A 12,402-nucleotide genomic window follows, 5' to 3' on the forward strand; every position below is an offset into this window, starting at 1 on the left:
TAGACCACAGTTCTAATCCACGAAGCCCTATGGTTTGTGCTAAGTGACATTTAAAGAGAGAGAACCACTTATTATGAATCCACAGAGAAGCTTACTGACTTCAAAGGGGGACTTCTTTTGCATAGACTCCTACTAGTGTGATCCTTTGGCTGAATAAATAAAGCTGATAGGTAGAGAAGAATGGACCTCTAGAGGTGAGGTTACCAATAAGCTCTTTCTTTTATCTTCAAAAGCAAACAATCTGAAAAAAGGAAACCCAAACCCTTTGGATTGTGACAGATTTTTATCCTGAATAAGAACTGTTTCCTCTCCCTTTGGTTGATTTTTTGTTGGTTATCAAAGGGAAAGACACTCCAGAGCCCAAGCTTCACGGACAGGCAGATTTAAGAGAGGGTAACATACTGTAAGGAAATTTAATTTCTTATTGAACTTTTGTTCCAGAATCTTGACATGAGATTCTGGGCTCAGGTAAAAATAAAATACTACGTCTATTTCTCATTGTCTTCCAACCCTCTACAATGCAGGGTTTTCCAAAAGATTCCATCATACTCCCACAAGGGACGCACAAGGGACTTCCAAAGAAAAGTCCCATATAAGGGTCCATGATCAAACACATTTGGAAAATGCTACATCCTAGACCAAACCACCTTTAGAGTTTTAAGATACACATTAGACCACTAAGTTGAAAGGAAATCAGGTTAACTTGGTTAAATTGGATAGTGTTTCCAAACTATTGCCCACGGGTCTCTTACTTTGAAGAATACTTATTTCACGTTTGGAGACAAACACGAAACCTATGGTAAGCTTGAAGTACGTGTAACATGTCAGTCTGAGGCACATGGAGAAATCTGTGCGTTTTTATTATAACTGATGTTCTATTAGAAATCATGTTCCCAACTCTACAGGGTTTGGAGAAGAATCAGAGGGGATTACTGGTGTCTCAATGGTGAACCAGATCATGAGCTCTTCAAAGGAAGAGACCTGCTCTGCACCCGTAGGCCAGTACTGGACCTGGCATATCCTACGGGCTTTCAATAAATGTCATACATCTTTGTTTTGAGCACTCGAGGAGGAAGGATGGGGTCAAATGTATCTTCATTCCTAGTCCTTTCTGCCTTAGAAATCTTTTAACATTTTAATTGATTGTGTTATTTGATTCATATGGTTAAAGTTCAAAATATTTTAGGGGCAAGGCTAAAGAGACTTGTATAGAGTTGAAACATGATCGCTGATGGCTGAACACAAAAACTTTGAAGGTCATTTCCCTGTCAGGTTGGACAATACAAAATGTGATGTATTAATTGGATAGGAACTGAAAAATGTGCTTGTGAATAACTGGTCATAACCACTGAACCTATGGTTCTTAATTTGAGAAACTGGAAGAACTCTGCTATGAAGATCTTCATTAGCAAAGGGTTATATCTATGGAGGAACTTAAAGCATTCTTTTGGGCATTATATGTATATTGAATATATAGATGTCATGCAGCATTTCTTTTGATGCAACCAAAAGAAATTTCTGACCCCAAATTAGGCACATGCAAATACACAAAGAAAACAGATCTCAAGCATGAAATTCCCCCCAATGTCCCCAAATATCAGCTCAACATCCCTTGGAATGCAATTTGAGAATCTCAGTCTTTCAACTCCCATAAAAGTTCATGCCAAATGAAAGAGAGAACTCAAACTTTGACGTCTAGTCCCAGAGATACATTTGTCAGTGACTGTCAGAATTCAGTTGGCAGTAACCGTAGGCCAGAGCGTACACCCACACCCGTGGATTAAACCGTTTCAGTACTCCAAGGGAGAGGACGATCTGTTGAGCACACGAGCCCCTCTTCCTCCCAGCCCTGCCCCACACTGTCCACAGGCACATGAACAGGTACAGACAGGGCTACTGCTTCCTACCGGTAGGGCCTGTTCATCCTTCTCCCTGGCTGTAGACGACTGCATAAGAGGAAAAGGCAAAAACAAAAGACAAAGAAATAAATAAACGACACATCACGTATAGGTTCTACATTTAATAACAAGCATCAGTACAGGGAAATATTTGGTTCTTTCTGATCCTGGGAAGGCTCATGCCAACACAGGGGGCCAAGACTGTGTATTTCTAGCTAATATATAATGGTTTGTTTAGGCACATGGTACATATTCCTGAAACGTCAAAGTCGAATGGGCAACTGGAATACCTAGCAATAAAGGGCAATTAAATCAATTATGGCCCAGCCCTGCTGTGGAATACCATGTGGTCATCCAAATGAATGAGGTGAGTACACATGGAGGGACGTGGAAAAATATCGAAGATATATTGTTATGCAACAAATTTTAAACCTTATTTATTACCTCATTTTATAAAAGAAAATGAATTGATAATACTATAATACATGTGAAGAAAAAAATTCTGCAAGAATTATACCAAACTGCTATTAGTGGTTATTTTGGGGAATGATATTACCAGGAAGTGTCATTTTTCATGTCTTTTGGAGGGAGTCAAAATTTACTGCCCCGCATGTGGTGAATAAAAACAAAGCTTGAAAAAAGTAAGCCACTGAATTAAAGACTAGGAACATCACACATGGAATTCAGATAATCCACCTTCTTTCCTGCCCCCAGAGTTCTAGTCTTTCATTCCAATAATGAAAATATTTGTCAAGTTGAGAAATGTTGACTAAAACACAAGGGCATGTGAAGGCCTGGTCATCTGTTGGGAGAGACATAACTCAGATAAGGTGACAATGGAGTTCTACCAACATGCCCCAACTGGACAGCTCTGCTTTCCCAATTTAATATGAGTACTTCCTGTTCAAAAGAACCAGGGCGTCCTCCTATAGTCTTTTCAACGATTTAGAGGTACCATGTGAATTTTCTCATGCTCAGACCACTACCTTGGTCACTTCACCTCAACTATTGATGCACACAGCAAGAAAAAACTGGAACTTTTCCCTTTGTCTTGCCTTCTGGTCTTCTCCATTACAATCTTTGCTGATCTACGTCTTCGGGAACAACCACATATTTGAAAAAGAGTAGAGTAGAAGTGCAGAGCTGTTTTAAAACTCTTAGTGTCCCTATGCTCTCTTTTTTAGTCCTACCAGACATGTCAAAAAAAGAACATGAAAATGCCCCCACATCCACCTAAAATATACATTCTTGTGTAAAAAAAATGAAAAGGATTATTATAATTTTGCATTTCAAATTATCGGCTACATGCAATTCATTTATGATTGGCATGCTTGAAAACTTGGAAAGTGAGAAAATTGAATCCACAACTTGTTTTCACATGTCATTTTTAAGGAGACTAAATGTAATACTTAATGACGTTGATACTATATATTTTGTAGACATTCAATAAAAAATTTAATAATCTTATATCTAGATACTTCTTGAGAGTTTAGAGTCAATATCAACACATATGTTTTTCTTCTGGTTCCAAACATTTTTGTAGACTGTTGAAGACTTTGTTCCTCTTAGGCACATGTAGAGTGATATGGGTTGGTGGTAATTTCTGAGCACAGCCCATGGGTATTACTAAATTTGCTATAAGCCCCTGATTTGGTGCTGTCTCTCAGTGACTTCTCTAAAAACACTAATAATAATAATAATAATAATAATAATAATAATCCCTGATTCCACAGTTTCCAGGCACACACATGCTTGGGGAACTGGAGTGGACCTGAAATTGTCCTTTGATTTCCCTTTTTGCTCTGCAAGGCACTGCATGATCTCGTTTCTCTCTGGCAGGTCCTTTCATTTTTCTCTTCTTCCACATCAGACAGCTCAACAAATGGCCCCACATTAGACAGAACAATGCCCCAGGGAAATTATCCAGTGCAGCAAGCTCAGCCTTTGGACACACATTGAGATTAACTGTCAGAGCACGCCTTTTCAGTTAGCAAATTTACACCTTGTGGCGAAATGGGAGACAAATAATTATGAGCTGGGATTGATACCACAGAGATACCATGAAGAAACAGGATGAAACTAAGGGGAGAAAAGGGCAGTCTTTATAAGAGCAAAAATATCACCAGCTGAGACTTTGGTTTAAAAAAACATATATTTAAAGAAAGTATTTGAGGAAAGTGAAAAAAAAAACCAAAACAATCGAAGGCTGTCTTTTAGTCTGAAAGGAAGAAGAAATATCTACCCAATTGACTTCCTTTTTCTTTCACAAACAAGGAGGACGATAAGACACAATAAATGAAAAGAAATGCCTTGTACATAAATTTTACAAAGAAAAATATGAGGGCAGAGAAAGGTCTGAAATCCTTCACAAAATCTCCCACTGTTTAATGTCAGCACAAGTTGACATTGGCAGTTTTCTTTCGAGTGTAATTTGCAGACATGAATATATATCAGGCTACAACATGTAAATTTAGGTATACACACAAATGGCAGCTGAGGCCATTAACTCCCCCACCCCCCACTTTCCGTTTATGTAGCCCTGTTGTCAAAGAAATGAGAAAGGTGACATGATAGCAATCGCTCATTTTCAGGGGCTTACCTACATGCACTGATAATTCCTGGCACCCACTCGACTTAGCTTCACTCTAACTGCTTCTTAAAGCAAACTCACCATCCTGGCAATGAGCTGCTGATTATGTTAGGAATTCAATTCTAACAGGAGGGGTTTTAATTACTACATTGGAAGTAACTGGTGAAGGTGACAAAGAAATGATCCAAATGTGTATAGCCTGTAGTGTTTCTAACCACTGGGTTATTTAGCTAAGTATCTGGGTTTTGGGTTGGCCTCGACGTGGAGAATTTATTTTCAGGGCCGTTGAACACCTGGCACGTGTATTCTAACCCACTGGATGTGACAGAAGATAACTTCTTCAAAAGAAGGCTAATGTGAGTTTAAGCATTAACTTTGGCATTCTTATGCATTTTGCTTTCTAACCCCCTTAATTTTAAACACACCGCAATATCACACATTTGGGCTGTACTGGTTGGAAAGCCCAATTCCTGGTGGTCAGGTCAAAGGCTGTGCCAACGATAGGAAAGATGTGCTAAGCCAAATCCCTAGCATACACAGCAATTCTTGAGGAATATTTAAAAGAATTCATAAAATGCATCCCAAAGGGCCTCAAGTTGGGGCTCTGGCGTGCCATCACAGACCCTGCTCTTCCCTCATGAAAGCAGGACATCCACCAGGCCAGGATGTAAGCAATACATCTTTTGCTTAAAAGGAAGTATTCTCTAATTCAATCTCTTATTTAATTTAAACTGGCCCCCTCCCTAGTTACTGCAAGTAATTGAGTGACTGAGCAACTGGGATGTTGCCAATAACATCTGTTCTCCCTGGTGAGAGAATTCTATAAGGGAATGCTACCTATTTGATAGGTGTTTGAAAGTGCCTCATCCCCTCCTCCACATAATAAAACATATAGCTCATTTAGAAAGCATTTTTAACATTATAAATCATTCAAAAATCCTTAAATCATCTCTCTTTCTTTGACCCTTGAAAGCCACTGGTTGAAAAATGATTTCTCTGACTACTAAGTATAGCTTTTATGTGACTTTGTATAGACCTTATCCACTTCCACCTCGCATACATACACACTGGGCAAATACTGTACAGAGCCCCTGGTTTACTGACTGGTAATTGACCACCTGTAAATCACATAATCAAACGTGTCACTGGGAGATTTCATACACCAAAAGACGTGTATAAAATAAGAGGTGGCTTTTCTGGCTAGTGCCTTGGCAACAGATATAGAAAGAGAAACAATTTGGCATAACAGTCAAGTAACAACCATAAACATCCACAACCGTAACTTTTCACTAAGTCCTGTGAAATGTGCCTAAATTCATTGTGCCAAGGACCCAGAAGCACCATAAAGTCTATAAAGGACAAATCTAAAAGGGTAATTATTTTGTCGTAAATGTGATCCAAAACATATGAGTATATGTTAGTAATTAGAAATATTAATCCAATATTTGACTTTTTTTCTTTTTTTTGGTGAATTCATCCTTCCCTTTTGACATTAACTTTAATGTCTTAAATTTGGAAAGGTTGGGTGAGGGACAATTTGAATGACTGATTTCCATTGTACAAATTAACAAGGAAGTATGAAATGACATTTCCTTTTTCTTTAATACATTTACTTGTAAGAAGCAAAAACATTCAATCTCTCTGTTCATCTTTAACTCTCCTGGTAAAGATGAATAAACCTCAAAGCTTTTGAGAAGGCTAGATAAAAGGTACAAAAGCCTCAAATCTGAAATCTAAAAGGAAAGAAACCCTACTACCTCTTAATCAGATGCAAAATCAGCTCCCTCTCTCTCCCTTTACTGTGTCCTAACATATTTCCTAAAATATTAAGGGGGGTGGGATTAAATCAATTCCTAAAGAAATACTAAAAGGTTTAAATTCAAAGTAATTTTACTACTGGTGGCTGGGTAATTATCCCACAACGACTGGTTTTTTAGGAAAGTATGAATCTCAGAGATTAATGAAGTGCTAAGGGTGGCAGCCCTAGATGCAGGAATACCCAGTTCACAACTCTGGTTTAAAGAAGCACATTGGGATGGATTGAAAGGGTGGAAATGAAGTAAAAAGCGTGGTTATGGATGCTCACATTTTGGACGCAAAGATTTTGATGATTTATTTGAATAATTCCCCTGATCATGAAATATTTGGGGTAGTAGAAAGAAATTTCAGAAGAACAGAAATGACCCAAAATGAAGGGAGTGGAAGTGAAATTGCTTAGAGACAGTTAAGAAATATTTTGCCTTTTAAGTAGATATACAGAGAAGAAATAATGTAGGATGAGAGGTGGTGTTATATAGTTATTAAGAATATGGAATACCGGCCCACACTGCTTGGGTTCATTTTCCTGTTTTTGTCATTTGTGTGACCTTGAACAAGTTACTTAATTTCTCTATGCTTTAGTTTTCTCATCTGTAAAATGGGGATACTAATAGTAACCATGTCAGAGTGTTGCTGTGAGTATGAAATAATTAATACATGTAAAGTGCTTAGACTAATGTTGGGTACATTGCAAGCACTATGCATTAGCTCTATTATCACTATTATTAATATTAGGAGCCAAAAGGGAGAATAATGGCAAATTGTATGACAAAAGTAGGTTCAGTGTTGTGAACTAGATTAGGAAACAGGGTGGTTTCTCAGGGAAGTAGAAAAATCCCATTGATTAGGATGGTGAGAGGTGATTTGTGTAGGGCACTAGGGGATGGGAAATTGGGCATGTCCTAGGCTGGCAGCTGAGGGAGGAGGAGATATACAACAGTTGATATTTCCTGGACTTGGCATCGGACTACATCCCTATACCACGAATCAGCATTGTCTGAAGGACATAGGATTGGCAAGGCTAGGTCAGCATTTCATATCTCATACACCTTAGTGGGCTTGGTTTTGGTACAGAAGCTCTGGAGGGTGGCAGATTCAGAGGAGGTAGAACCCAAGTCTGAACCAAAAGGATCTCATCTCCCCCAGAATTCTGGAGGTTTCTGGTCAACAATTTCACTTGGTAGGTTGTTGTTCGTGAGCAGAAAAAGGGAAATATCTGGATTCGAGAAGGCCACACAGGTTTAATCTTGAGTTCAGCCTCCACTGGGTGACATTCAACACTAGATGTTCTGTGAATCCATGAAGCCAGGCGGTGTGGGGATGATGTGTGAACACGCTAGTGTGAGTACCTGCGTGTGCTGGCTATCTGTTGAAAGTCATAATTTGGATAAAGAGTGAAATAAGGTCCCATTAAAACATGGAAAAAGTTTATTGCACTGTTACAAGGAGAGGGCAGCTCCTCGTAACAGATGAGATATGGCATGTCTTTGATCCTTTCTAAAGCCATTAGGAAGTTATGATTTGACACTACTCAGTAAGGCAAGGGTGCCAGGGTGACTTCAAGATGCAGAACTGATAATCTGAAATCGACACAACTGCATATAATCAGTGTCTCCAAACTTTATTGATCGTATACCATTATCAAAAACATTTTGAGCAAATAACACATAGAACATGAATGTCTGTTTATCATCTATCTATCTATCTATCTATCTATCTATCTATCTATCTATCTATCTATCTATCTATCTATCTATCATCTATCTATCTTAGTTTATGTGCTATTCTCAACCACTAAGTAAACATGGACTAACTTTTTTCTTTTTTTGAAAAATAAAAATAAATAGAAGAAGTCCTAATATTTTCTTCTTACATCCCAAATAATTACATAGTGCACCCCATTAGAGCATGAGCACAGACCTTTACAAAGGAGTTTTACTAAGTGGTATTTACCAGGGGTGGGTGGGTGGGGGAAACGGGGAAAGGTTGGTCAAGGGTACAAACTTCCAGTAATAAGATGAATAAATTCTGGGATATAGATATAGATATATACATACCTATCTATCTCGTGGTGCCTGTAATTAATACTACTATATTATATATTTAAAAGTTGTAAGAGAGTAGATCTTAAATGTTCTCACCCAAAAACGAAATGGTAATTATGTGACAGGATGGAGGTGTTAGCTAACCCTATGGTGGTAATAACCATTTTGCAATACAGAAATGTATCAAAACAACACATTATACCTGAACCTTATGCAATGTTAATTATATCTCAATAAAGCTGGAAAAAATAAGAAAGGAGTTTTAAATGCTTCTCACAGAACTGGGAAGCTGTACTGGGTGCATACCCCACCCACTGCTCCCAGCCAGCCTCCCAAATACGGAAGTTGTCAGATCCTTGAGGATCTTATCTCACGCTTCCTTGGTGCCTACTTGGCTACTTAAAATGAAACCTGGTGGCACAGAAGAGTGAGGCCACTCAGGCAAAGAGGGGACTGTGGGTTTCTGTGTTAGTAACCACAGCTACTTCGATACTTGTTCCACTGGCTAAATTAATAGTGGTGATTATTTAGATCCATCCCGTAGAGCCTCTATTTTAATCTTTCTTATTAAGTTGGTACACAGAAGACAGTAATCTTCATTTTATAGATGGAGAGAGAAGCAAGAAGGGCCTCAGGCTGTTTCTGTATTCAGGCTACCAAGCACCTGGGTTAATTCACTTCATTTAGGAATTAACAACCCAACTACCACTGTTGGTCTCTCACCTCCCACTGAAAAGTCCAGATGTTGCTAAATACGTTGTTGTATTGTTTGAGCAATTCTCACAATGGCTAATGAACCATTTCAATATGCCAATCAAATGCAATCTGTGAGGGGTGTTCTGGCATCATTCACACAATTTTCTCTGACCAGGAAAGAACCCCAAATGCACTCATATGTTAAGTCTAGATTGCCTTACTTTTTTTTTTTTTTTTAAAGGAAAGAGTGTCTAGGATGATCTGAATTTTAAAGAAAAGTCCAACAAATCCTGGTGCTGGACACACCACAGAATAATTTGCAGCAAATAAAGCAGATTTCAGCAATAATGGATACTATTTATTAAGAGCTCAACATGGACCCAGTGCTTCTAGATAATATCTCATTGACTCCTCACAATAATAGGTCTGATCATCTCTCCCGCTCCCTTTACTACATGCGGACCCTCCGGCTGATGGAGGTTGGATAATTTGTCCAAGGCCACACACACAGTAAGTAGCAGAGCTGGGATATAAACTGAAACTGCTGGGCTCTAGAGGCTCTTTAAATGTTGGGGAAACAAGAATGTGGAATTTTCCTTGCAATGGACTGTGTGAAAGCAACTGGAGACACTAGAATTGCAAATACAGTAAAAATTGTTTATATATATTAAGAACTATTTATGAGCTTTGACTTTCAACAGAGGCTAGAAAATAGTTGCAAAGTGTTGTTAATACAGAACGACAGATTTTATTTGTGTTCACTTGGTACAAAATAATCCTAGTGCCCAGTAATAGAGAAAGTATAGAGGTTATTTTCCTGTCTTTTGTCTCTTCCAGCATTATTATTTAGATTCATCTACAATTGTCATGAATTTTCATTATTATTTCTGTCTCTTGAAGATCATGGAGGCACTTTTTATGACCTTCACCATGGCATAGGTTCAAGTAACACTGCAAACTAGCTTAGCCATATATCAAACTGACTTGTATTAAGGAGTTTGTAACTTAGCAGTAGGCAGGAAAAGTGGGACCCTCTGGTGGGGTCCCACTGTGGCTCTGGGATACTACCATGTTTCCCCGAAAAGAAGACCGGGTGTTATATTACTTTTTGCTCCAAAAGACGCCTTAGGGCGTTTTCAGGGGATGTCTTATTTTCTCACGTATAACAATCTACATTTATTCAAATACAGTCATGTCATCTTCTTCTAGAACATCATCATAACATACTAAATGCGTCCGTATGGCTGACGAGCTTAACTGGGGCTTATTTTTGGGGTAAGTCTTATTTTCGGGGAAACACGGTAGTTTATATTATTTGGAAGTACATGTGCTCAAGCTGCAATTTATTTCTGACACTTGAAAGGCTAGTGCTGTTTCTTTGTTCCAAGGAAAGAACAACTCAAAACATAAAATAATCACTATTACAGTGTCTGAAGCATCAATAGGAGACTCTGAATAGCAAGTTTTGAATAAAGAAAATTCATTCAGTGACTTGATATTTATTTGGTAATATTTATTGGATGTTTACTATATGCCAGGAATTTTTCTAGGTTCTAGGGACACAGATGTGACCAAAATTGACAAAAATCTCTTGGAGATTTTTCATGGGGTTATGTTCTAGAATATGTTATTATCATAAAATTAACTGGACAGAAAAAATTGGCAGTATTTAGATCATTTAAAACTAAGTATTATATTTAGGGATATACTTAAGTGAATTAACTGTGGCTTAACCATCAGTTCTGCACATATACTTTATTATTAATTTACTAATCCTGGATTTAGCTTGCATTCTGGTTTGGAGAGGAGATAGCAAAGACCATAAAGAATATAAAGAACATCACTATGTCTATAAAATTATAAATAACACATAGCAAAGGCCATTAAATATTTAAAGTATCTTGAAACTGCTAAAACTAAATATCTAATTTAATTTTTGACAATATTATTGGCAAAGAGTTTCTTGCCAAAGTTTAAAAAAAATATTTTACAGAATTAAGATGAAAAGAAAAAAAAACCCACACAAAACATAAAAGAACTGGAAACTCCAAGGAGAACAAAAGCCTATAACTTGAATTTAATGTAACTTTGTGATTTTGATATATGTATCTCTTCACTTTTATGGTCCCTAGATACAGAGTAACCTCATTAATACAAAATATGGATTCTCCACATTTGAACATGTTATCCTAGAAATTTCACTGGCACCATACCAGCACCTGATTCCAAAAGGACTCTGACACAATTTCCATACATGCAGAAAAATAGAGATGCCAGATTTACTGAACTTAGTTTTGGAATTCCCAGAAAGCAAATGACTATCATGTAAACCCAATTTAAATATTTAATAATATAGATGAAAATGTAAATTTTGGGAAAACAACAAAGGGCACAGCTATCAAGTATAACAAGTGTGCTTATGTAGAAAATGATATATTAAATGTACTGATATTGCGAATCACTCCCATTCTTTGACTTGTTCTCTTGTTCCCAAGAGAAGCCAGAGGAAAGCAAGATCATTCCTGTCACAGAGATGGTTTTCAAAAGTGCGACACAGTGGCATTTATTTCAAACACTGCTTGGCCACTTCCATATTCCATTCACGCTTTGTGTGTCCTCCCATTTGCTCTCTAATTCATTTTTTCATATTATTTATCTCCTCTCTTTCTTTCCCACTACTGAGCACCCTTCTGAGGGCAGACAGCAAGTTTTTTTCATTTTGTATTATTCCACAGTTCCTGGCATAGTGGTGGTAGATGCTCAATGAATGCATGTTTAATAATAAATAAGTGAAATCAGACAAAACTCCTTTCTCAGTTATGTGCTTTGCAAATACTTTCTCCCATCTGTAATTAGTCCTTTCATGCTCTTAACAGTCTCTTAATGGTCTTTCACTGAGTAAAAGTTTTTAATTTATCAATTTTTCCTTTGATGCCCTGGTTTTCGTTAGCACATCTAAGAATTCCTTACCTAGTCCTGGGTCCTGGAAGATTTTATCCTATTGTTTTCTTAGAAATTTTTAGTTTTATGTTTTATACTTAAGCCCATTATCCGTTTTGAGTTAATTTTTGCATAAGATAGAAGTTTTGGTTATGATTCATTTTTTGCCTATGGATGTCCAATTGCTATTATACCCATTTTAGAGAACAGGAGCGGAAGCCCTAGTGAGGTTAAGTGACTTGCCCAAGGTCATACAGGTAGTAAGTGGAGGCACTGGCAAATGCAGGAAGCCTCACTTTAAACCCCATGGCTGTTCTTCCTAACGACTATACTTCCCTGGGTCTAAGGCATCACTGTCTTCATTCTCCGAGTGAACATAATACACTCTGAATTCACCTTCTGTGTAGGACAGAAG

General features: G+C 37.7%; 1 protein-coding gene across 6 annotated transcripts in view; it reads right to left on the bottom strand.

The window, feature by feature from the left end:
• SLC24A2 (solute carrier family 24 member 2) overlaps positions 1-12,402 on the bottom strand; it is a 243,562-nt gene that overhangs the window by 90,682 nt on the left and 140,478 nt on the right. For 4 of the 6 annotated variants that reach the window (XM_019750366.3, XM_019750363.3, XM_019750365.3 and 1 more), the window contains exon 3: positions 1,908-1,946. The exons of the other annotated variants lie outside the window; for them this stretch is intronic. In XM_019750366.3, coding sequence (XP_019605925.1) covers positions 1,908-1,946 — 39 coding nt within the window. The remainder of the gene's footprint in view (positions 1-1,907; positions 1,947-12,402) is intronic. 6 annotated transcript variants of the gene reach the window in all.

The sequence above is a fragment of the Rhinolophus sinicus genome, chromosome 16, assembly GCF_057876585.1.
Source record: "Rhinolophus sinicus isolate RSI-liver-muscle chromosome 16, RSI-T2T, whole genome shotgun sequence".
NCBI classification, from domain to species: Eukaryota; Metazoa; Chordata; class Mammalia; order Chiroptera; family Rhinolophidae; genus Rhinolophus; species Rhinolophus sinicus.